Source organism: Ooceraea biroi, chromosome 4 (genome assembly GCF_003672135.1).
Source record: "Ooceraea biroi isolate clonal line C1 chromosome 4, Obir_v5.4, whole genome shotgun sequence".
In the NCBI taxonomy this organism is placed as follows: Eukaryota; Metazoa; Arthropoda; class Insecta; order Hymenoptera; family Formicidae; genus Ooceraea; species Ooceraea biroi.
The window spans coordinates 14415925-14442804 of NC_039509.1; the positions used below are offsets into that span (position 1 = coordinate 14415925).

General features: G+C 42.0%; 1 protein-coding gene across 1 annotated transcript in view; it reads left to right on the forward strand.

The window, feature by feature from the left end:
• The window catches only part of LOC105283841 (agrin), a 360457-nt gene that overhangs the window by 113595 nt on the left and 219982 nt on the right, over positions 1–26880 (forward strand). The window contains exon 4 of the mRNA XM_026968792.1: positions 23953–23985. Coding sequence (XP_026824593.1) covers positions 23953–23985 — 33 coding nt within the window. The remainder of the gene's footprint in view (positions 1–23952; positions 23986–26880) is intronic.

Consider the following 26880-nt stretch of genomic DNA (forward strand, 5'->3'; position numbering starts at 1 on the left):
GATTAACAATGTTGTACGACGGGATGGCGGGGTTAACCCTAATTATACCCTTGCTTGTGTAATCTGTTATAGGAAGCATAAATTTATTGTGCCCGCGGCACGGACCCGAGAAAAGTCGCCCTCCGAAGCGCACCGTTGCGATCTCTTGCGAGTATCGTGTTCGCTAATTATCGCTCGTTACACTTTAATAATCATCCTCAACGCGACTAACACGAGCTATAATTACATTTCGCCGCGACATTATACGGAGAGCGCATAAAGTTATTAAGCGTATAATTCTACGACAAGAGAGAGAGAGAGAGAGAGAGTCCGCGTTGTGGTGCGTTCAATTGGCCGCGCTTTATGCTTCTTTATATCGCAGCCGGGAAAATCTTAAGTTAATTGTCGCTCGTTAATTCCTCTTAATGACCGACTTCAGCGCGCTCAGTGTTACCCCAATTACACTCGCCGTGATACGAGTATAAATTTATTACGCGCGCAGCGCATTGCCAGCATAATCTCTTTGTTTTATCGCTATTATGTAAATCATGTTTGAAAAGTGTTTCGCGCTAATCATTTATGTTTAATAGATCCAAGATTGGATCTCCAAGTAGAATCCTCCGTTGCCTCGATACATCTTCAATACTGAGCATATGTGAACGCATAAATCCGTATGTACCCACACCGCCATGTACATGCTACGTACGGATATATTATACATAGGGAAGACGAAGTTGGTAAGATAGACATACCATTGCTCTGTGCGCGAGTTAATTAATCATGCGCGACGAGACCAATAATCGCGATGGAATCCGAGCTTGACGCCGGAGCATCATCTCACATATCCCTCAACTCTGCCCGTGCTCTCTTGCGTATACCTTCCAAGGAGGTTTCATGGGAGGATGGATTAATTAATGGGGGCGGCGACGGTATGCGACGCATAATAGCTGCAAGGGGTGTTGCTCCTTCGTAGCTGACCTGACGGCTTATTTTGAACGCGACGTAACATCCGCTTAATCGTTCCGCGACTAATGCGCAGCAAGCTTCTGTTTTATTGCTGTTTTATTTAGGGGCGTTACACCCCCCTTTAATCGTGACTTTCCCGATCCAACAGCTTAAGCTTCGCTTGGCGGTGTGTTTCGTAATAAATAAGTGAAAGAGAAAAATCAGTAACGTGTTTACGCCCCTCGAAGAGCCATAAAGTTAACGACCGTAAAATTAACAGCTCCGACATTATTTTGTGGCCATACAATTTGTCTGCCTTATGATCACGTCTCGCGTGCATATTTCTGTGGCAAATACGTAAAATGAAGAGCCAGATGATCACGAAAGAATCACGTACGTACGTGCACACAAAGAAGGAAGCAGGAAATAAATGATCAAAGCGAGACCTAGCCACTTCGCTCCGCCACATAATTATTTCGCGAGAACACTGAATAGTTGAATAATTATCTTCGCCGGGGGAACGCACAAAAGAAACAAGTGCAAAGCGCATAATGGAATCAACTTCAAATTAAACAAAGAATCCGTAGATGCGGCATGCGATGTCAGCTCGGCGGTAATACCGCGAATAAAAGAATGCAGCGATAGCAAGAGCGTAATGTAACACGGGTAATGCGTGTTTCCTTAATTAACTGGAGTTCTTTCCTCTCCACGCTCTTATTCAACTTATCTAAACTTACGTACATCCCTCAGTGACGCGCGCAAGAGATACACCGGGATATAATTACTTCGAGTAGCGTTGCTCCTCGTAACGCGGTCGGCGGCACGGCTTATTTTAAACGCGACATAAAATCCGTTTATCGCCTCGGAGACGGAGACGCGGCCCTGTAATTCTTTCATTTTCCCGAATGCCCTACGCGGCATTCGAGCGTGACGGTTTTGATCCGGCTAGACGAGATTTAGCATCTTAATGACGGCTTTTGCATCTCCCCGTTATTGTTCTCGAGGCTGCCATGGTCTCTAAAGATCGTCTAATTAAATCCCGAGGGTGGGGGCGAGAGAGAGAGAGAGAGAGATTGTTTCCGTGTGTGCGCGCGCGCGCGCGCGCGTGTGTGTGTGTGTGTGTGTGTGAGTATCGGTATATAAAGCGATTATAAATCCCGTATAACGAAAGCCCTCCGATGTTTAATATCTCTGCGGATTTTATAGCGATTTTAACACTATGTTATTTATTAGCATGCTTTAGATGCTATCTTTGATACTTGTGCAAGTATTTTACTCTGCAAACTTAATGTCACTGACATTGTATGTTTATTCAAAAGGAGTTATATAAGATTTAAAGTGATCTTCTCCAAAGAAGTCATAGATCATATATTTTGCATAAAATTTTATGTATTTTTTTAAAATTTTCTCAATAATCTCTCTATTACAAATAGAAAAAGATTATTACCTTTATTTGTTAAAGTGCAGAATTTAATTCTGGATTTTTAAACAAAAAGCTAAGATACGCGAAAGAGCAAGAGAATTCAAACTTACGCTATTGTTCAAGTACGGACAGTGAGACCTTCATTCAAATGCAACTGACAGGATGGATTCAGCAAAAAGGGAAATATCCGATAATGTTAAATTGGCAAACTTCTTACGGCACTTCGCGCGCTCTCCAACTTCTAAATAAAATACGTCTCGGCCCGCTGATCTGAGACGAGACGGTGTCCGATCGAAGGCGAATGCATCGAGAAATGCGCTGATGGCTCTTTTTTTCCTTTCCTTTTTTCCCTTCGTCTAGTTCTTTCTCTTTTTTTTCAAGCCGAGCTGCCCCATTAGATCTCGCGCGCGGATAGAACGAATGGCGGTGATTTTCTATTGGTCAGGAAAGTAGTGACTGCGTTATACTCGGTCGTGCCGGTACACTCGAAACCGCTGGAGTAGGTACAAGTAACGCCCGAAGTTAGAAATTAGTAGTGTTGCCGGGCGTTTAAAAGATAAAAGCAAACTTTTCCCATTAATGCCCGCAGGGAGGAACGAGGCCGGTGAGTGCGCGCGGGGTAACGGGAACGAGGGGAGGAGGATAGGAACGGTGCGAGAAAGGGGTTGGGGAAAGGGACGACCGACCGCTATCCGACTCAATTGCAACCCTTCACCGTTGCCGTCCCCCGGTTCTCGTTGCTCTGCCTCGCACCACCGCCGTCGCATCCGCCAACCCCGCGGTTCTCTGTAATTATTTAAAAACTTTCCGGCCCGACCCGGGCTTTCCACTTGCCGAGCACCCACCGCGCGGATCAGGTATCATTGTATACATCCAAGCGTGACGAATTATTTCGCAACTTCTGCGTCCGTAATGCTACTCCCTGCCGCGAGATAGTCTGACGTTTTGATGCCGCTCGCACGACCCTTCCCACCCACGAGAGTTATGCAAGATGGGTGCGATTATTATTTACCGTCCCGCGAGTCGCCCGTTGGAATTTTAGATAATTGCGGTCGCGACATTGCAGAATTTCGTGTTGCGTAATGTAGACGGTTAGCTATGATCCAACAGCAGAGGGGCGGAAACTTTTTTAGAAGCTTTTCTGCGATACACACACATACACATACACGCACACAAAGTTTTCGTGGATAACTTTATACTTTAAATTTTCGTTAAAAATTTCGTTTTAATGAAAATTTGAAGTCTAAATCTTTACCCTGTTATTAAATAAAAAACTAGCAAATAACGAATGCGATCTCAGCGCGTCAAAGAAATCGTTTTAAAATAATTCTTTAAGATTATTTTCTTTCTCATGAAAACAGGGTTCGGTGGAAGTATGAAATACTGTATCTGACATGGTTATTGATACTCACCGAGACGATATGACAGCCGACCGCTCACCGAGCTGTCACTACGAAGAATCACGGTTCCACACATCCGCCCATTACGCCTGCATTCATTGATCGAACATCGGTACAATAATTTGCAACTAGAGTCGATCCTCGCAACTGCTGTAATGGCACTGGGAGTCCATACCTCCTTTCCCTCGCCACCCCTTCCGGCCCATCGTCCGTCCTCGCTTCGCCAGGCAGCTACCCCTGCACATCCGTTTCCGGCTATTTTTGGCAATTTCCATCCATTCATGCGGCCGAATAATACGCGCGGCCATTTGAAAGGGAAATCGCGTTTTCCCTGGGAAAAGCTCCGTACAGGGATCAGGAAAATGATTTTATTTCACTCCGCGCATATGCGCGCGTACACGGTGTGTAATCGCGCCTATAATTTGATAAATCTCTTGCACGCACCAGATTCGCAAAATTGCAATAAAATTAAACGTTATCAGTAAACTTCTTTTCATTCTCTAAATATACCAATTATTTGTCGCGTCTTTTCTTTTCCTGAGTTCTCTTTGAAAAGCCAGTGATAAGAAGTATCATTGCTTATGACCAAAGCTTATAGTAATCGTATGGCGAATAGAGACAAATCGTCTAAGATATTTAGGGAAAAACTTTGCTCGTATATTCCACTACTTCGCTACAGAATGAACAAACGTTCACGAATAAATCATTAAGAGACTGAGCACACAGGAAGAGCCCGTGAAAGATATACCGGCTTCTGTGTATTTACCGGCGATGCATCCGTAATGTTTTCCGTGCGGGGTAACTTAGGAGCGGTATTCAGTGTTTTCCCATTTTTGTCGTGCATGCATTTTGTACGTCGATACCCCGACGTGCGGCGAACGGTCGACGAGAGGTATGACGAGGGGTGGCTTACGCTGATGTTGTACGTAACGGGTAAGAGCGGGGGGATAAAAGTGCGGCGAGTTACATTTTTCAACGGAAAAGAGATAAGTGGGGTGTGCCTTGCTACACTTGACTTGTCCCGCTCCCGCATGAGACTTTGTGCATTCGCGACACCGCAAAATGCTTTTCTAACATTGCAAAGTAATTATTCTTTGTGGCAACGGATAAAGTCGATTCTTCGTGGCTTCGCCAACGGTGCAATGCCATTTCCTTTCATTTTGAATTGCTTTTTCGTTGCAACTTCTACTTACCGTGTTGGTAATATCCTCCCAAGGCGGACCAAAGTAAAGAAAGACTATTAAATTGTCCGGCGGTATTAAAGTTGTACGTTTACCTGCTGCAGACGCACACGCGCTTTTGTGTACGCGTCCCCTAGTCTTTGATTCCCTGTTGCTTTCACCATACCCATGCACAGAAAAATTATAACACGAGTATGCGAGTCCGAGTAAGCAAACAATCGGAGAGTAAAATGAAGATTGAATCTTCCTTCGTGTTTTTCTTAATCAACAGCAAAAACAAATAGAACAAATATTAATAGGTGATCTATCAGTAGTAAAGATACAGATAGTTGGAAGAAATAAATCATTAAAAAATTTAAGATAACATATATATACACAATAAAATAGGATAAATTAGAAAAGATATATAACAGAACACCGTATTATTTTGTTATTGTATTTTATACTATTTTATACACGTTGTTCTTATACATTGTTCTTATACAAGGTTTAACTGTCACGGAAAGATTTTCTATCTCCCGTAATTCGATGCAGATAATTGTTTCGCTTCTAGAATTTTCTGTGATTATGGGACTGATAGCACGAGTATTGCCTCGATTCCTGGGTAATGAGGACATAAATTGGGATTTCGGACACCGTGTAGATAAAATCTGGGAGGATCCTACAATGTAATTACTTCTCAACTCTCAGGCTGCTCTCCTTTTTCTGCTTAAAACCAGAGAATACAAAACAACTATTTCGTCCACATTCGCGAATATTAATTATATTTCCACTTTGAGGAACAATCCTAATTGAATTTCTTAATTGAATTCTACTTGGACATATTTAATAATATTGCATTTCTGTTTTATAATTATGATCGGATCGGTAGATCGAATAACAAATTAAGCTTGACTTCAAAATCAAAGTAATGAAATGGTGCGGCATTTTCTTCGATTATTAGACAATTCTTTAACAATTAGAAATTGTTCCATTTGTGCATATAGAAATATGCAAAATGCAGCTTTCAATTTATCAGCGTGAACTTGGACACATTTGTTTCGTCGAAACAGTAAATGATACCGAAAACAAAATACCACGTATTTTGCCGTTGCGTTACAGGGTAATTCGTGATATAGATCAGGCCTGCGGCCGATTTGCACTTTTCGGCCGATCTTGTCTATTACCATCTTCACTCCTTTTGCTTCATAGTATCTTGGCAGCTCGCAAGACGTCAAGACGGTCAAGCTCAGGGACGGATTAGCTGTAAGTCGTGTATAATTCGTTAAAACAATAAATGAAAAAGTTCTAGCCATTAAAATTTTTTTCTTTCCAAGGAGTTCTGTGCTATTTATATTGTTATTTGGCATATTGCGAAGAGGTCTCGACGATTGAAAATCCTTTAGATTTAGAAATTGAAAAAGTTCTAGCCATTAAAATTGTTTTCTTTTCCGAGGAGTTCTGTGCTATTTATATTGTTATTTGGCATATTGCCTAGAGTTCTCGATGATTTAAAATTCGTTAAAACAATAAATGAAAAAGTTCTAGCCATTAAAATTTTTTTCTTTTCCGAGGAGTTCTGTGCTATTTATATTGTTATTTGGCATATTGCCTAGAGTTCTCGATGATTTAAAATTCGATAAAACAATAAATAAAAAAGTTCTAGCTATTAAAATTTTATAAAACAGTGAATAGAAATAAGCAGTGAACAGCCGCGAAAAATTAAGATCAAATTGAAGTACGCGATGCGCGGGGCCCCTTCGACCCACCGTCACTGAACGCGGGAAAATTCTGCACAATATACCTAATGTCAAAGGCCCATACACGACTTACAGCTAATTCGTCCCTGAGCTTGACCGTCTTGATGCTCCGCGAGCTGCCAAGATACTGTGAAGCAAAAGGAGTGAAGATGGTAATAGACAAGATCGGCCGAAAAGTGCAAATCGGCCGCAGGCCTGATATAGATACATTACGTTGCACTAGTGACTAGTAGTAGTATACAAGCCATGATAATAATACGTTAGGCTTTCTCTTATAAATCGCATTCGGATAATATATCGCAGCTTACGAGCCATGATTCCGGAGGATATACAGTCGATGAAGAGCGACGTATGCCACACTAACTTGTACGTAAAATTCCACGCGCGCGCACGCGCGTACGTACGTATGAAAGTTAGCAAAAAATTCTTACGGCGGATGGCTCGTAAAAGTTCCTTTACGATAAGAGCGCAAAAGCGCATTCGGTATACCAATGCGGGAAAGCAAAAGGCGGATGCTACGTGTAGGTGTATGTATGTATATGTGTGTGCGGCGGAACGGCAACACGTATGCAAAGTTCAAACGCGATGGAGGATATAAGTTGCCGAACCGCGGATCTGGGAGAACTAATATATCCCAGGCAGACAGAAATAAAATTACTCGTCCGAAAGGATATTATCGATATTCCGCGGCGGTGGGCATAAAATCGGCTCTCTCTCTTTCTCTCCTCTCCCGCGACTGAGAAGCGACAGGTTCGTGCGATACTCAAATGAACCAATATCGCCTGTTTTCCTTTTCTAAAATTAATTTTGCCTCCATTCCTCCGTGCCGTCGCCGTTCTCCATAACGTCGTTCCTTGTCTCGGTTGCGGAGTGCCCGAGTACCTCCATCCCGCATATCTGTCCGTCCGGAGATCTCAGATATTAAAAAAATAATCTCGCTCCATCCTTGGCTTTCCTCCTTGATGAAGTCTTCCTCGATTCGATTCTTCGGCCTCCTACGAACTTCTGGCTACTGAGCCAGACACGACTGCGTACTCGATCGGGACTAGTAAACCGAATTTGCCATTAAACCGCAATTGAAAAAAGAACTCTTCTGCTGCGTATCGTTCTTTTCTCTTAGTCCTCCGATGTCTATTGAGATATAAAATAATCATGAAAGAAACTTCTAATATACTGCAATGAAAGAGATCAGAAGCCGCTACCCGTCTGTAAATTGCTTGAATAATCTAGCTGGTAATTAATATATCTTCTCCTATAATTTGTATTGGTAATTAATTAATATGTGTTTATAATTAATTATTACGTAACTAATATGTAAGTAAATTATAATGTATAAGTAATATATAATTTGCAATTAATTAATATGTAATTATATTAATGAGATATAATATTAATTTCATTTACAGAAAATATGTATAGGTGTACTAATTTGTAGGAGAATCTTTTCGCAAAACTTTTTTTGATCACAAATAAATCTTTCGTTTCTCTTCCAGGCGAAATTTAGATTTTCGCAAATAACAATTTTAACAAGAAGAAAAGCACAGCATATGTAGGTCACATAACCGTATATTCTCGCATATTTCAAAATTCACTTGTTTCAAGAAGGAATTCAATTGTTTAAGGGATGTAGGTAAAGAGAAAAATACGCTAAGTCGAAGGTATCTAGCTGCTGATACGTCGTGCTAAATTATTCGCCTTCGTTCGTCCTGCGCGAAAATAGCGAAAAATGAACGTGACATCCGTGCTCGCAGTCGGGAACAAAGGTTGTTTCGTGGATCAGTCGGGCCGGCGCCTGTCTCGGTGAGAAAGACAATTTCACGTTAGGAAGCACTTCATCACTAATGCATAAAGGCGCGGAGAGGGTTCGGCCCAGGGTGGCAGAACGAGGCCGGTGGGTGCCTGGTCTTAACCAGCAGCGGCCATGTTTGTATAATATATTCGACTACAATAATGGAGTCACTTTGGAAGTAGCATTAGCTGCTTGCACTATCGCACACCGGCTTCGTAGATTGCAGGAACGACTGTTTGCACTTGCTAAATATAATAAAGACAGAGGTTCTCCCTCAGTTCAGGCTCGTGGGTCTGTTGATCTTGTATCATCGCGTGGAAAGTGACGCTCGTCGTCCTATCGACGTAGTTTTATTCTTCGTGGCTGCGCGTTCATGCCCTGGAATTTCCGGTGAGCGAGTAATTTCACTGCGCTGACATGATTCTGACAAGTGCAATCATTGGCCACTTGCTTGACAGTTTAATGCTCGTATCGAGAGACTTCAAAATCCTGCAAATTATCAGGAATTTAATATTCGATGTTAAATACAGGGTGTCCCGGGTTTTAACCGACAAACTGCGGGAGCATATTCTACTAGTGGAAATAAGAAAAAATTCTTATATCGAGTTTGCTTAGAAATGCTTTATTACAAAGTTATAAACCAATATTGAAAAGAAATATGAGATAAGTAACAACGGATTTTTTCACAAAGATATAAATTATGTACGCAATGATTTAGTGACGCATTTCAAAATGTTGTCCTTGCACATCGATACAAGCTAGACATCGACGTAGTACAGAATTTGTTACAGTACGACATTCCTGAAAATTTTGTTGCATCTCGGTAACTGAATTAGTAATTCGTTGCTTTAAATCTATCTGGTACTCTCCTGTTAGGAAATCTACGTTGATACTCTCGTACGGCAGCTCGTGCATTTCCGTCACAGAATCCGTACACGAAATGAATATCGGTGTATTCCTCATTTGAAAACACTTTTGGCATTCTGATAGTAATTGCTAGTTGACACGACGATTGAAATCTAACAGCTACTCTTGTGAAAGTAACAATCATACTGAATCGTTTCAACATAGTGAACATGAATACATGTGAATACACGTAACATAAACATCTTCGACCTTCCAAATTCTACACTATGTTCCGTTGTTACTTATCTCATATTTCTTTTCAATATTGGTTTATAACTTTGTAATAAAGCATTTCTAAGCAAACTCGATATAAGAATTTTTTCTTATTTCCACTAGTAGAATATGCTCCCGCAGTTTGTCGGTTAAAACCCGGGACACCCTGTATATAAGCGTATATAAAAAATATATATGTATAAATAATGCATAAATAGCACTATCTTATAATAAACAGAAAGAGAGAGAGGGAGAGAAATCATTGTATCAAATAAAGATGTATTATGTCAAATAATTATCTCTAAATTAAATTATATCTAAATAAATAATAACCGTCTAGTTGGATACTTGCATAAGTGCATATTTACTAAAACTTGCAAATTCAAACCATTAAAACTGTTTTTACCCACTTGAATTATGCAAAATCATCGAAAATACGGGCAAATTTTGTGCGATCGCACACAAATCGTACAAACTTCAAACTGCTTTGTGTCATAGTGCCGCTACGTGTTGCCTTTGCGGACGTATTTTTCTGATACATTTCTATACAAGCGGGAGTACAGGCTGAGAATTTACGATACGGATACCTGAGTCCACAATACAAGTTTCTTCTTTCGCTTATACTCCTTGGCAAAACTTCCGGCGAGTAATTCCGCAAGTACGACACGGTTCGCTTCCTGGGACTTTTTCAACACGTAGTAAAGCGAAACCGGACGTTCACCCGAAGGAAGTGCATTATTCCGCCAACCTTTCCGCTATATAAAGATGCTTGAAGGGGACACAATGGCGCTGCGCCAAGCCATACCTTGGCGCACCATCTTTTTCACGGGAAAACTTCATTCTTGTTGTTATCTATTGACGCGCGTATGCCCCCTAGCAAGTTATGAAAGCGCTCTCCTTTTGCTACTCGCATGTTGTTTACGATGCAACCATACAAAATTCTCGTCACCTGATGTCAGCGGATAGAATCCGTCAAGTTTTCATCTAATGCACCGTTTCGTTAAAAATCTTGATCGCAATAGCGCTACGATACTTCTGCATAATATTTTTAAAATAATCAACATGCTAAAATAACTGCAATCCAATCATCTATACGAGGCTGTTATTTCAATCTTACAGCAGTGACGTATTTTGTAGGAAACTAACTTTTGCAATAAATCTCTTTCTTCTATATGCGAATATTACTCGTGATACATTTGAATGCGATCCGTTAAGCCTCTTAAGAAGTCTGAGAGGAAAAGAAAGGCCCTTGCGAAAGAAAAAGAGATTAATTTACGAGACCTCGCGTCACCATTGTACCATACTTCAGAGTTAAAGGACGTTAAACGCTGACAGAACTTGGCTAAGAAGCTCCATTTTGTATTCGTTATATTCCGCCATCGATGTTCTCTTTACTTTAGCTTGGTTCTTTTCCCACCATCCTGGTCGAACTTTTCATTGATTAATTATTAACCCTGCCGGCTCGCACCTGCTTGCCGTTGCGAGACCAGCCTCCCTTTTTTCCGCTTTACTCTCGGGCTCCTCCTACGTTGCGCTCGTGCTCCCGGCGCTTTCCCGATTAACGCCCTTTTGTCCCGGCAATCCGCCAGGCCGCGTTCGCTTTATTCTCTATCTACCTTTTTTTCTCGTTCCCGCTTCGTTTCGAGTGTCCCTTACCGTCTCTTTATACCGGTCGGTCTAGTAACCGGCGAATAATCGTCGGACCGCGGCCGATTCTTTTGTTTCCCGGCGAACAATGGTCTTTCACCTCTTCCTCCTGCCTATGTCTCAGCTGCGTCTGACCGCAAACTAAACGTTACTACTTGAGAATTTTGCCGCGTACTTTCCCGCAATCCTGCCGTCGTCTCCTGTCGTCTCTCTCGTTCATTCTCGCACGATCCCGAATCCCTTTTCCGCTCTCGCGTACGCTTTTTCCCTAGGCGTCTTTTTTGCCGCGTTAACTGCGAAGCTTAGCGCCAAGCGAGAGCGTAAGCGCCCCCGTGAAACTCGGTATATGTCCGATCTCACCCAGTGGAAACGTTCCGCTTCTCTCGTCGATTCCGCCGGGCGGAAAACGGTAGAGCCACCACCATCACCACCACCAGCGCAGTCAGACCTTGGGGCTAATTGAGCAAAAGAAGCACGACGGAAATACCGAGGAGCACAGCATTTTTCGTGCGCCACGCCGGACCGTCTGGCATTTTTCCGCCGAGTATATCGTATTTAGAAATAATTAATTGCACGGGCTAATTCCCTATCAAGAGAAATCACGGGATCCGAATGTCGCCGTTTGAATCGCTTAACAACGACACGAAGGGAAATTTCTCACGAAGAAAAATATCTTGTTAGACGGACTGTGCAGTTAAACAATAGTTCTGATTATTCTAACGATGTAATTATATGATAATTATATTGGGTCGTCCGGAAAGTTCGTGCTGATTTTTAATAGATGGCGTTCGAACATGTCTGAATATATCAATGTTATTGAAAACATACGATTTATATACATATGCTTAAAGGTGACATTTCAACGCATCTTTAGGAAAAAAGTTGTTTGAGATCAATTGATTCGTGTCAGTTTTGTACTCTTTTGAAGATGGAAGAAAACAAAGAACATTTTAGACACTTGATGCTTTTCTATTACCGGAAAGGCAAAAATGCCTCACAAGCAACAAATTCGATATGTTCTGTTTACGGAGAAGGCGCTTTAGCTGAAAGAACCGTACGTAAGTGGTTCGCTAAGTTTAGAGCTGGTGATTTTAACCTTAAAGACCAAGAACGCTCGGGAAGACCCTCTACTACTGATGATGACCAAATCAAGACACTGATCGAGAATAACCCGCGCTACACGACACGTGAATTAGCAGAGATACTGAAAATATCGAAAACCACTGTCCACGATCATGTAGTGAAGCTTGGTTACGTAAGTCGCTATGATGTATGGGTTCCGCATAATTTGGCCGAAAAAAATTTAATGGATCGCATTTCCATCTGCGACTCGCTGTACAAGCGCAACGAAAACATACCATTTTTTAAGCAATTAGTGACGGGTGACGAAAAATGGATCATTTACAACAATGTAGAACGAAAAAGATCCTGGGGTAAGCGAAATGAACCAGCATTAACTACTCCGAAAGCCGGCCTTCATCCAAAAAAAAGTCATGCTCTGTGTCTGGTGGGATTGGAAAGGAATCCTATATTATGAGCTCCTACCACACAACCAAACGATAAATGCAGATAAGTACTGCTCGCAACTGGACGAATTAAAGACAGCGATTCAGGAAAAACGTCCAGAATTAGCTAATAGGAAGGGCGTCGTGTTCCATCAGGACAATTGCCAGACCTCATGTTTCTTTGACTACCCGACAAAAATTGTTGGAGTTTGGCTGGGATGTGCTACCTCACCCACCGTATTCACCAGACATTGCACCTTCAGACTTTCACTTATTTAGGTCTTTGCAAAATTCTCTTAGCGGCAAGAACTTCAACTCTTTAATCGACATAAAAAACCACCCTGAGGAGTTTTTCGCCGAGAAACCTAAGAAGTTCTGGGAGAATGAAATCTTCCAGTTGCGTGAAAGATGGACAAAGGTTGTGAAACAAAACGGTGCATATATAAGTCAATAAATATTTATCGACATAAAAAAATGTTGCCTTTGAATTTTCCTTCAAAATCGGCACGAACTTTCCGGACGACCCAATATAATAATTATATTATTTAAAAACGACTTCTCTTTTATTTGTAGTAATCGTAATGTAAGATCGTAATGTAGTAATTTGTAGTAACAATTATACATTCCGTAGTCGTACAACTGACAAAATAATACTCCATGAGACGACCGTAATTTCATGCGTTTTAATATGCTACCAATTTAATATCTCTGCGCACGCACAAAGTCGAGCGGTGCGTTTTAATAAAGTGACATTCACCAAGATTGCGGCGCAGCCCGCATTCATCTGACTCGTTTTGTCTTCCCGCAAACGAGCATACTTGCCCGCTCGTCATTCTTGTCGCGATCTCAAGTGAGTCCTCGCACATCCCTCGATCCCTTTTCGTGCTGTCAGCAACCACCAATTTCCTTTACGAGCGGCCAGCTGGATCGAAGAATGAGAACCGCGTGCCTTATTATATTTGACCAGCGCAAATACGACGCTAAATCCGGCGTAATCTTAACCCGGGTCCTCTCTCGACGTTGCACCAGGTTTATGAATATTCCCCTTCACGGCGAGATGCATGACCGACGGCGCTGAGACTCGCGAGCTAGACGGCCGGGGTTAATTACATTTATCGAGCGTAAGCAATTCCGTGATCCGCAGGGGCTACTAAAACCGACGATTGTGCTCCTCGACAGCGTTCGCGCAAATCTGTTTTCGTTGTCTCCGTGTGTGAACGATTAACTGCAGTAGATTCTGCGATTTACACGTTTGCTCAATCTTCTTGTGCTAAGTGACATTTATCTTTCAATATGTTTCATTGTTAAACGTCTACTAAAATGTACGTTTACTAAAATGTACCTATTTCCGGGTTATAATCTGCACAAAAAAAAAGATTGGAGCAACGACTGAATGTTCCAATATTAATGCCTGTCCGAGTGCAAATGACAAGCAAAGCGGTATTACTAAAGTTACCGTACATTGCCACGACTCACCACTTAATCTTAAAAATCGATAATCGCGTGTGCGTCGCCCCCGTTCGTTTCATAAATATCCTGGACGCCATTTACGCGGTTCGTTTTAAATCGCAGGCTTTATTGGATCTCGCGCGAAATCGCGTTAACGAAAATTTCGCTTTAACTGCGTCTCGCTTCTCTCATCCTTAACTCACGTACGGCCTAACACATATCTAATAACGTCCATTTCGAGCAATTCTCGTCTGCGTTCTTATCGGTTTCCAATATCACTTCAATAATTTCCAGTTTTCCACCGCCTAATGGCCATTTTCAGATCGGTGCGAAAGAAAGAACCCCTCTCTCCCTTCGCAAGACCATCGTAACCCTATGTAGTTTCATGTACCAACCACGTGGTACCACGTCATCGTTCAAGTCTGATAAGATTAAGGTCGAGGTGCCGAAGGAGTCATATTATCAAAAAATGGAGAACCGTAGTCATAGGTCAGACTTTCGCCAGAATTTAGAATTGAACATTGGAAGATATTTTCTTAGAAATCTAAAAAAAAGAAACCAGAAGATATATAATCGATCTATAACATTGCCTGTTTCTATAAAAAAATTGATTATCACATAAAAAACCTTCATGTGATTCAAAAACGTCTTGATAAATGAAAACTACTTTGTACGCAATTTGTGAGTCATCTTTTGGTAATGTTACGATTTAGTTGATGGTATTTATTTTACTCTGATGGTGAGGATTGATTTGAAACGCTCGGACGATGGTCAGCCATTCGGATCGAACCCTCCGTTGTCAGCCTTATCTTCCCTGTCTGTCCTCTCGTGTCTGTATGGTTCCATTTCGCTGTACGATGCTGTAGCGCGTGCTTCCATGGGTGTCCGCAACCGGCAGGGGTTGTTCCTATCTTGAGATTAAGGGCTTTAAATCAACGAAGACGTCGGACTGTTCTGTGTTAGTGAACACGTAGGGAAGACCAAAGAGAGACAATAATCAAGTCGTTTAATGGCACGTAAGATTAAATAAGCGATTCTTTCAAAATTGGTAAGCACTAACGATAATCCATATAATTCTTTTCAACAATGTCGCTAAAATATGATTTAATTTACCGCATACAATTTTCAATCAGTCCTTCCATTTACTATTGTCTAAGATGCGATCTTATTGTGTAACGATTGTTATTTAATTTCATCATGTATAAATGCTCTGACTGTTTTGGTAATAATTTTATCAAAATTATTACAATATATTATCGCTTTTTTATTATATAATGAAAATAATATTATGTCTACTAATTCATGAATATTGAAGACTATCGATTACTTTGGAACATTATATAATTATACAGGGTGTCCCGGGTTTTAACCGACAAACTGCGGGAGCATATTCTACTAGTGGAAATAAGAAAAAATTCTTATATCGAGTTTGCGGAACATAGTGTAGAATTTGGAAGGTCGAAGATGTTTATGTTACGTGTATTCACATGTATTCATGTTCACTATGTTGAAACGATTCAGTATGATTGTTACTTTCACAAGAGTAGCTGTTAGATTTCAATCGTCGTGTCAACTAGCAATTACTATCAGAATGCCAAAAGTGTTTTCAAATGAGGAATACACCGATATTCATTTCGTGTACGGATTCTGTGACGGAAATGCACGAGCTGCCGTACGAGAGTATCAACGTAGATTTCCTAACAGGAGAGTACCAGATAGTTCTGTGTTTAGTAATACCCATTTGCAATTACGTAATCCGTTGTTACTTATCTCATATTTCTTTTCAATATTGGTTTATAACTTTGTAATAAAGCATTTCTAAGCAAACTCGATATAAGAATTTTTTCTTATTTTCACTAGTAGAATATGCTCCCGCAGTTTGTCGGTTAAAACCCGGGACACCCTGTATATTTTATACGATTTAATTAATTGCTGGTTGTTTTTCATGCAAGTAGCGTGAAAAGTGACATGTAAAACGTGATAGATGCGAAAACACATTAGCCACATGTGTCGAACAAATGATCAGCCATTCTCGTTTCCAGCGTTTGTTATAAAGAAATATGGAGGCGCCTAACTTGGAATGGTGATGAATTTTTAGCACCGTGCTTGGATACGAACTATCTTAGATACGAGCCAAGAAAATAGCTATTTCGGCACGAGTGTACCTATTTTATGCTAATGCACACAGCTATTATGTTTTATTTAGTTTATAATGTACAGTTATAATGTATTTTACGATCGATGATAATTATAACGCTCGCATAATAAAAGCGAAAATATTCTCCAGTCTGAAGTTTATCTTGAATTATTAACATTACAGTTACGCGCTGCAAAATACGCACTCAGATACAAATTTCAATTTCTTCTGTCGAAACGTTTAAGAGAAGAAACTATATAACGACACACTCAGCAATATTTATGCAGATCGCGGAACTCACGTAATAATTCATCGCGAATGTAAAAGCCACTTTATCGGAAGCAATTTATCGACTTTCTCCGATATCGCCAGCGACACGCCCGCTTGTCTCATCTGTTTGGATTCCCTTAACAGTCCGCTGCGTTGTGTCTTACCGCCTCGAAAACTCGGATTTCTGTTAATATCGATCATCAGTTACATCACGAAGCTTCCGAGGGGGGTTTTTCCGTGGAAGTGAACCTCGCCTGGGATTGAGATGAAATATCATTCCGTCTAACATACACAGCATCGTTCCGCTGATCCGATGGCTGCGAAAATTTTCTCCTCGGCGGCGACAGCGCTTCTGCGTTGCGAGGATTTATCAGGCCGGATAAAAGGAGCGGCGAGGGTGAGATTCGCGTGCGTGTGGATCGTCCTTTTGGCGCGGGGTTGCTGAGTGGAACGGTGGTCCCCGCATCTTGGGACAGATGAGGGATGAAAGGAAAGGGCGCGCGAAGCGCAAGGAGCGCGCCAGCCGGGGAATAATTTTTGAGAAAATACATTTTTCCCATCCTCGTGCTATCTAAGACACCCATCTGTTCTACGGTCCATATCCCATGGGCGAGAATGATAGCAGTCTGAGCCATCCCTCTTTCTCCCACTCTCCCTTTCGTTGCGATCTTTCTCCTCTATCTTTTTTCTTAAGCGCTATCGCCTCTTCAACGACGTCGAGAGCGACAATGGTACGTGCACGGCGGTCGCGTATCGCTCTTCCACCCTGCCGAAGTGGTAGAGATGGAGAAGCGTTCACGAGAAGGAGGACGAAATCGAAGTGCATCAAGAATCACCGAAAGTGACGCTGAGAATTCCACGAGAACTTCGGAAGCGGCAAAGTCCCGGGAACGTTCCTCCTTCCGAGGCGCTTGATCCTGTTGTGCCCGCTCGAAATCGCTCACTAAATGTTCTCTCCATTCGTGAGCAGCTCACGTGAGCGCTTTACTAACTGTAAGAGGATTATTTTTATTTTGCAAGAACGATACTCTCTTTCTTTCTCTTTTTCTCTCTCTATATCTTCGTCTCTTAAATCAGTAGAAAAATTTATTATAAGCAGACACACGATTGTTTCCATCGATTTGGTCATATGTTTCAATTTCTTTGTATTTTTTAATTAGTTATATTTTGATAGTGTTTTTTTGTAACTTTCTACATATTTATGATATCATTATCAACACTTCTTTTCTGTTCTTTTCAAGCATTTTTAGAAGTCAGATAAATCTTGCATTGAGCAAAATGTCAGCACAAACAAATTTGAGTTTTGAATCTATATCTGAGAATGTGCGGTTACGCGTCAAGTTTATGAACTTTCATATTATTCCGATTTGAAAAGACATAAATGCGCGCACGTTTATCTTTCTCAATATTCATCTCGTTTGTACGCAGCGTTGCGATGCTATTTATTCCACTTTGGCAGTGTCAATGGAACGAGCAATCGCGTACATCTAACTGTAGGCCGTGATTCATCTCGATAGTGACTATGATCCTGCCGACGATAAAGATCTGTTGAATGTACGTGCCGCTTTCCCATAAGAAATGCGCCACCATAAACCTTCATTGAGGTTGAAATGAGTTTTGATGCTGGGAGAGAAGGAATTGTGCTTTAGGTATTAATATCCTTCCACGACGACGACGGCTGCAGTTGCACACTTCCGTCCGTTTTACAAGCACCCATTGAAACCATGAATTGCAGATGTCGGTTTATTTAATATAGCGTAGCTTTAAAAGCAAGACGAGAATCCTCGGTCATACTAAAAACATTGCATTTTCGGGAAAGAATCCTTCTTTCTTTATCCTTCGCAGGATCGTGCATCGGATGATACATATATCAGAAGATGATACAGGAGTACCTGAAATATTTATCCAATCGGGGATTCAAAGTGTCGGCAGAACAAGCATTATATATTGAAAATTTGACGAGAAATATCTCGGGGTGAATTTCTGCATTCTCTTCGGACCGCGCCGTTCTATTTCTGCAGAGAGATTAAAATTCAATCGCCGGCGAGAAGTCGAATCTGTATCTGTGCTGGGAACAATGGATGTCGAAGACGTTCAATTTTTCATCAGTGCTTTCATTGGTATTACACTGACTCCTTTATGCATATTACATCCACGTATATACATATATGCGACAGGGAGACACATAGATTTGATCGAGCAAAACTAGATGCCGCGCAATCCGAAAACGTAAACCCGGTAAATATATCTCCAGAGTTGCAAAGTGGCGTACTGTGTCCTCCCTTTGTTCCGATCTGCTGTTTTGCAGCTCGGGGGACTAACAGAAAGAAGAGTTCATTCATAATTAGAGCAAGTTTAGGAGATAATGGGAGTACACGCAGAGAAATATACGAAGAGCATTATTATTATTATTAACGCAGCTGATAAGGATATATATATTCTTTATTTTCTGATTATTCTAAATGCGCCGTACGCGCCAAAAGTTTCGCGCCTATTCGCGTTCGGGTAATTATGTACTTTAACGGACCCAGCCCCGATGACCTTGACCTTAACATATGTTGTCAAGGTCACCCTCCTGAGTGACCTTGAAGAAGTTTTAGCCGTCGCTCGTTATTTGTTAAAAAGTTATAAACAAAGAAAGTTTAATGATTTCGCACGAATTTTTAGCTGTCCACGTGAAGCAAGAACATGATACTGACATATATTACAAAGGTTACCTTCCCGAATAACCCGCACTAGGTTTTAGTCGTCGATCGTTGTTCATGAAAAAGTTATTAACAAAAGAAATTTCGGAAATATAGTAGTTATTTTGAAAGAATATTAAATATTGAAAGATATAAACGACGAATATGTATATGAACGAAGAAAGGAAAGTCATTTAAAGCAGTGAATTGTTAATATATAGAATAGTTTCTTTTAATATAAGTACAAAGTATTCTTCACTTTAACCAAAAGCACAAACAGTTAAATACAAAGTATTCTCTGCTTTAACTTAACCTAACCTAACCTAAGCTAAAATTCCATCAAATATACTCTTTCGTAAACGTATATGGTATCGTAAAATTATGCTTTATTCATTAAACATTTTTGTTAATAACTTTTTAACAAACAACGAGCGAAGGGTGAAACCTAGTGCGGGTCATTCAGGAAGGTGACCTTTGTAATATATGTCAAACTTAAGTCCTTGCTTCGCGTGGACAGCTGAAAATTCGTGCAAAATTATTAAGCTTCTTTTGTTAATAACTTTTTAATAAATAACGAGCGACGGCTAAAACCTTTTGAAGGTCACTCAGGAGGGTGACCTTGACAACATATGTCAAGGTCAAGGTCAAGGTCATCGGGGCTGGGTCCGTTAAAGTACATAATTACCCGCGTTCGTTATAACATCTACCGTTCGGCCACTTCCGTCATCGCTCGGCCATCACCGTACCGTCTCAGGCGATTTCGTTTGCTTCCGCGCTTCTCGCGCGAGCCTCGCGAGCCTTGTGCAATGTCGCCAATTCGTGCCCGCGGTCCGCGACTTACCGAAGTGGTGGGGATGCGCAGACAAGCGCTGAGCGAGCGCTCAGCGCTTGTCTGCGCATCCCCACCACTTCGGTAAGTCGCGGACCGCGGGCACGAATTGGCGACACTGGGCCCGTCCGCCCGTGTGCAGATACGTACGACGCCCTGATTCTGGCAACGAGTACAAGTGAGATTTGTTCGGACAGTCGTTTAAGTCAGTTTGTAAGCGTGGATAAAGTCTTTGTTAGCTGGTTTGTTCGCCAAAGTGTCGCGTGTGCCAAGTTTTATAATTACGATATTACCGATCGACGACTAAAACCTAGTGCGGGTTATTCGGGAAGGTAACCTTTGTAATATATGTCAGTATCATGTTCTTGCTTCACGTGGACAGCTAAAAATTCGTGCGAAATCATTAAACTTTGTTTATAACTTTTTAACAAACAACGAGCGACGGCTAAAACCTTCAAGGTCACTCAGGAGGGTGACCTTGACAACATATGTCAAGGTCAAGGTCATCGGGGCTGGGTCCGTTAAAGTACATAATTACCTTTCCTTGTACAGAATTTCACGTTATCCGTCGTTTTATCGCGAGCACGGCACTACGTCGCCACGCGCGATTGTAATTCCCGTTAGGCTTCCTCGTCCTGCTACCTTCGGCAGCAACCACTTTTGAAATCGACCCTTTTTTTCTATCGTCGCCGGTAGTATTCATCCAGCCGAGGCCGTCCCATTTCCCACCTCTCAGCTTCCGCTTTCTTTCACCGCTAAAACCTCGGGCTTGCTTTTACTTACTATTTCAACGGGAAATTCATTCGTCCTCGAAGGGTTGCCATCCCACCGTCGACGATCGCGCTAAGTGGCAGATTCAGGTTGATCGAAAGCGGCCGAGATAAAAAAAGTTTCCTGGCAGAGTCGGAGAGTGGACTTTAGCTCGTCGAGAGGGTTACAGCCGGGGGTGAAAAGAAAAGTACGCGGGACGCGTCGATACAAAGCACTGTTTACGCCCCATCTCTCACTCTCTCTTTCAACTCCACACTACTTTCTTACCTAATTTTGCTTCGTTTTTCCTTCGCTACTCTTATCATCTCCTTTTTCTTTCTACCATTATATATTTTTCCTCTTTCTTTTGAGCCACTTTTATGGTTAGGCATTATAAAAAATTGAATTATTTTTATTAATTTGCTCGTAATTCGCTATTTATGTATAAAAGATAATGAAGGTAAGAAACGTAATATTACTGCTCAGAGTTTTAGCAAACTTTAAGTCTTATCTTTCTGCTCCAGTCCATGTTCTTCCATCCGAATACCGAAAGATGTTTCTGTTTCACCCCGACCGGACCCGTCAGCCTAAAAAATGTCGGTGGCGCTTAACGCGATTTTTTTCCCCTTCAGACCACAGGTTACGGCTGTATCCCTCCCTCAATTTGCATTTTTTCCTGTCTGTTTCGTACACGGCACTTGATCTGGGTGACAAAGAGGAGGCTGATGGGTGGATTGTCGCGCAGATAAAGGCGTCTTCACTGGTGACCCCCCACCGTTCCGGCGGAAGAACCGCAGTAAATCTTTTGCCGACAAGCGGAATCCATTGATCCCTCGATCGAATGCGGAATCCACCTTTTGTATCCCGCGCATTTGCCGCCGGCGGGGAGGTAAATAATGTAGGAGGACTCGTCCGGACGTTAGGCAACAAATAAATCAGCCTCGTCCTGTGCGCGGCTGCTACTATGCCGTGCTACTGCTCCGCGGTAATCTTCGTGATGGCCAAAGCGCTCTTTGTCGGTGTCCTCCGAGGACCATTTCGACCAGTTCGAGACAGAAGCAGCGACTGTCTTTTATTTTTCTCGCCTGCGCTATCGATCACGCTGAAAAGCGATCGTCTCGCATTACACATTTATCCCTGATGGAAGCGGATCGGCGGCACACAGATCGAGACCGATCTATTTTGATGACGCTCGTAAAGTTGTGAGGAGCAGTGAGAGAGGAGTGCATTAAACGATCATGGACCAGGTCGTCTAGATTCTGATCGAAGTGAGCGGAAACGAATAAAAAGATAATACCAAAAACTTTTCCATAAAAATCACGATTAAAACTTACCCCCGCGAGACTATGGATCATATTATTACTACGGAGAACGGAGCGTGAACAATTATTGAGCATACATCACGTATCAATTCTTGCTCTCGTTGAGATACACTATATTCTCGTGCATGCAATCGGAATAAAATCGTAGCATCGTAGAAACGTAGCTCTCCTCTCCTCGTTCGCCGTTGCTCTTGGCGAGCATCGCGAGTGAATGGAAAACACCAGCCATTCCGTCGATGAGCCGCAATTCTGCGTGGAAAGGAACAACTCCGGCGATACGATGATACTATCTCGCAGCAGTGGCAACTATCGAACGTTTCGAGATACTTGCCCTCTCGTGATCGTCTCTTTCGTCCGGCGAATTTTCCTTTCCCTCCGGGATTCGGAGGCTGATCCTGCAGCCTGACGTTTTTCCTTCGGAAGCATCTATAAAAAGAGTCGCTATCAAAAGGGAGCTGCTGCCGCCGCTACCAGCGGAAGTCCCTCCTTCGCGCATGAATAAAACAACCGGATTTAATATATATATATTTTGCGGTCGGATGCTGCGGAGCTTAGAATGCTCGGGAAACGACTTCCGGTGCGTTCCACGGGTCGAGTGGCTGGGCGAAGGAATGAGGAAGGGCGGATGTTGAGATCCACTGCGAAGATCTACGAATCTCAGGGCACACGAGCTGCTGCAGACGACGGTGCATCCCTTATCGCGAAAAGGAAAAACGTCGCGAGTTCCCAGGATCCATTACCATGTAAATATTGCATCGAGTTGCCTCTCTCGGAATTTTACGGCCAGTCGTATGTATTATGCCAGTCGTATTTTAATTTTAATTCGAGGCGCTACCAATTGTACTGCTATGTTTTTGCAATAATATTTTTGACTCAATAGACATAATGTGACTTGCAATAGTGTGCGAGAAAATATTTTATAGTTAGAAAATCTATTTTGCAACGCAAAGATATTAATAAGGTTTTTTTTTCAGTTGTAAACGAATAAAACTCATACGGTTCAACTTGTAATATTGTGTCGAACGTTTGTTTTGATTCAACAAACAAATATATATGTATTGCAGAAAGAGAAATGAGGAATATTCTTCTTTATTGATATCCCTGTTTTCTACACCTTATTCATACTTTTATCCTTGATTTCCTCCAAGATTTCTAGAGAATAACATGCGATTGTAAACATTCCGCGTATTCATACGTATATCTAGATAGATCGCTCGCGTATGGATTACGTATTTATGCGAAATATTATGTACGCAGGAAGAAAGATAGTATCTAACTAAATTCAAACGTTTCACTATGCAGCTGAAGTCAAGAAATTGCGCTTAATTCGGGATATAAAGGAGGAGAGGCGTTAAATCGGATTACGTGCATTGTTTAGGCAGAAAATAAATGAAACTGTTCGCGAAATTTATCGTCGAGTACTTTTCCTTAAAAATAGTGCTACGATAGCTATATTTGAACGACTAACCCCATCGACTTTAACGAATAACAATGCATGATTCTAAATACATGTATTATTTATTGCAAATTTTATAATTTTAATTTTATGATTTAAATTTAACTGAATCGAGGATTATCTACACGTAAAGTTTACCTTAAAATAAACTGGAACTAACAGTCAAAATATACTTCTGATTTTCTATTTTTGCTTACAGAACTTATATTGATCCTGATTTAATCCAGAAACGCTATCGAGATACTGCCTGCATGTCCGATATTTGTTTCACATACCTCTCATCTTCGATATTTGTCCATACTAATAACATTCGCCTCCTTTGTTTCAGGTAAGGATCTAAATTTCGCCAGTAATAACGCGGGTGAGTGTTATACCTAACAATATATGATTATTGCATGTGCTAGTTCTCAATTACCGATTGTTCGCCGTGCTGACAAGATCGCGCGCCGGAGTTTCCACGCAACTGTAGCTGACATTAACGCTTTCTGCGCCGTCCGCGTTTCCGAGTTTCACTCGATATCGTTATCGTGAATTTACAAACTGAAGCGATTATGCGCAAAAAATCTTATAAAATTAATCCTTACGTAAATCTGCATTCTATATTTTGCTTTATCTGAGCTCTTTGTTACATGTCCCTATTCATAATTTATTGATAACGTCATCAATGACGATGCGAAGAATCTATCGATTTATTTTGACTTTAATGACCAGAACGCTTTCGATGCCTTGCATCGATGGGTGCATGTGTCCATCTGCAGTCACAGTTGCGCTTGCCAACGATATTTCCAACAATATCGTACCGTACTATCGATCGATAACGACAGAAGGTTCGAAATTATAGCGCCCTGCCTGTCCGCTTGCTCGAGATTGCGATACCCCTAACTTTTCATCTAAACTTCGTCCAACTTCCAACGTCATGTGGAAAGCGACTCGTCTTTGACCCCCGTCTCGTTTCGGGGAGGACCAATTCCCCTAAATCCCGTGTAATTCGCCAAAGATTTCCCGTGTGCGCGAGCGCTCACGTCGTAGAGCTTAAATCCAAGGAGAGAGAAGTATTCTTTCGCGCAAGACGACCCTCTGCGCTGTCGATGACGCGGGACCGGTCTTTTACGCGGGCCCATCGTTCGCAGTACCGAGAGGAGTATGAGGGCAGGAAAACTCGCGGGTCGTACCGCCGAGATAAGGACGGCAAATTGCTGGCAATCTGGCTGATTAGGCTCCGCAGTAGTAATCCCGGAGATCCGGATGCTGGGGACCACCCCTACCACCCTATCCGACTGCCTTCGCCGTGTATCAGGCAAAGAAAGGAGAACACGGCGCGGAATACCGGGGGAGGAGCACGAGCGGGGAAAAGCGACGTCCGTTACATCCGCGCGCGCCGGGAGATTAGGATTCTTTGAGGAAGCTCGGTGGAATTGAGGAAAGGATAGTTCCTTTCATGCACCAGATCGACGATACGTGTACGATACTCGTACGTTATTCTCCACCGTATTTTCTCCGTTTCTTTTCTCCATATCATCTCGCATTTTCTCTCTCTCTCTCTCTTTTTCTTTCTCGTCTTGCGTTTCGTCTCACGTCGTTCCGTTTTTCGTTTCCATATCGCGCGTCCTTCCTTCCGACGGAACCGTAAACTTTTTGCGATGACGTGCTCGCGAAATACATGCCGCGCGAAAAGCATGGCGTTTGAGTCGATAGAGACTCACGGTAGACTTGAGTTTTCGCTCCTTCCATTATTAGATCCTTCGGCTTGCTCGAAGAAACGCCAAAAAGGGAAAGAAACCTGCACGTTTTTATCAGTCCCACAACTGATACGATGATCTGCTCCGATTCGCGGTGATGAGAGAAATCGAAACTCGCGAGAGCTTTCGTCTCTGGAACGGATTTGCATCCGGGCGATGGGACGCGTGAGCGAAGAGGAGCACGAGCCGCAAATAAATAAATAAATATATAAAATCCACAGCGGATGAGACGGAGAGGGAGAAAGGGATGGATATGCACGGTTGGGAATTTATTGACCGCGAGGCCCAGCGTTCGCGAAACGGGCAAAATCGTGCGCGCGTCGTATCAATTTTACCGGCGCCATCGCCCACTTGCAGCCCGTTTTTTGCTCCCGAGCAATGCATTTAAATTATTTATAATGGAACTGCTTTTTCAATCTACGTCAACCGAGCGGCCGCATCAGGAAGAGGGAGAAATATACGCCGAAGAACCATCGCGCGAATTAACGCGAGTTCGCTACGTGCGAACGTTGTCGTGTCGTTACGTTGCGATTCACGCAAGTTAAAGTTGCACGCGCGAGAGTACCGCTGTATATTTGCGTTGTATTTATTATTTTAACATTGTTTCAATGAATGATAATCAAATTGCGCGAAAATAGTATGCAACATTTGCAATGATACGTGCAATATGAAGAAAGTATAATGGATTCACAAGATGTAACGACACGAGCGATCAACCGTCGTGCACGACGTATGCGAACGATGCGAATTGATTGATTACGATCAATTAAGGGGGTATTCTAGTGTAAAAGCGGAATTTGTATGCTATTTTGGTGAATTTTTTTGAAAAAAGTATAAGGTTTTTTGAGGCAGGGTTTTCCCTGCTTATTCATACATATTTGGCGTATGTTTCCAAATTTTTGTAGTAGACAATAACTATAAATAAGCGCTGCACATGATATTAAATAAGAACATGAAACAAAAGTTGGTCCATGGTTCCCATGATTTCAGCTGTTCTGCTCATCTGAAACAAAAAACCAAAGAGATTCTTAATTAGTATGAGTGTGGCTATAGCAGGTACCAGAATGAAAAAAAATGTTGAAAATTTAAAACATGACTTCATTGAGAAAATTAAGTTTCGATTTGTGCCATTTTTTTCACCATTGAAGGGCTGTAGAAATTCCAAAAAACAATATTTCGACTTGATTGTGGTAGGGGCTATAGCCACACATATACTGAAGATGTGTGCAAAAGCCTGAGTCAATTGATTAACTGGTTTTTGAGATATCATGGGAACCAATTTGAAAAACATGGTTTCGAGAAAAACACGTTTAAAGTTTTTCATACTGATTACATAGAGATAATGTTACTTACGATCAATCGGCTAGTCCAGGGCCACACAGGAGACATTCCTCTTGTTCGTAGAAGTCTTGCAGAGCTGATCTCTCTTCCCTGCGATTCATTCTCTGATCTCGAGAGAAGTTAGTGGCGCGTCGCTCCGAGCGGGTGATGCGAGCTTCGTTCCGGGAGTTTGCGTA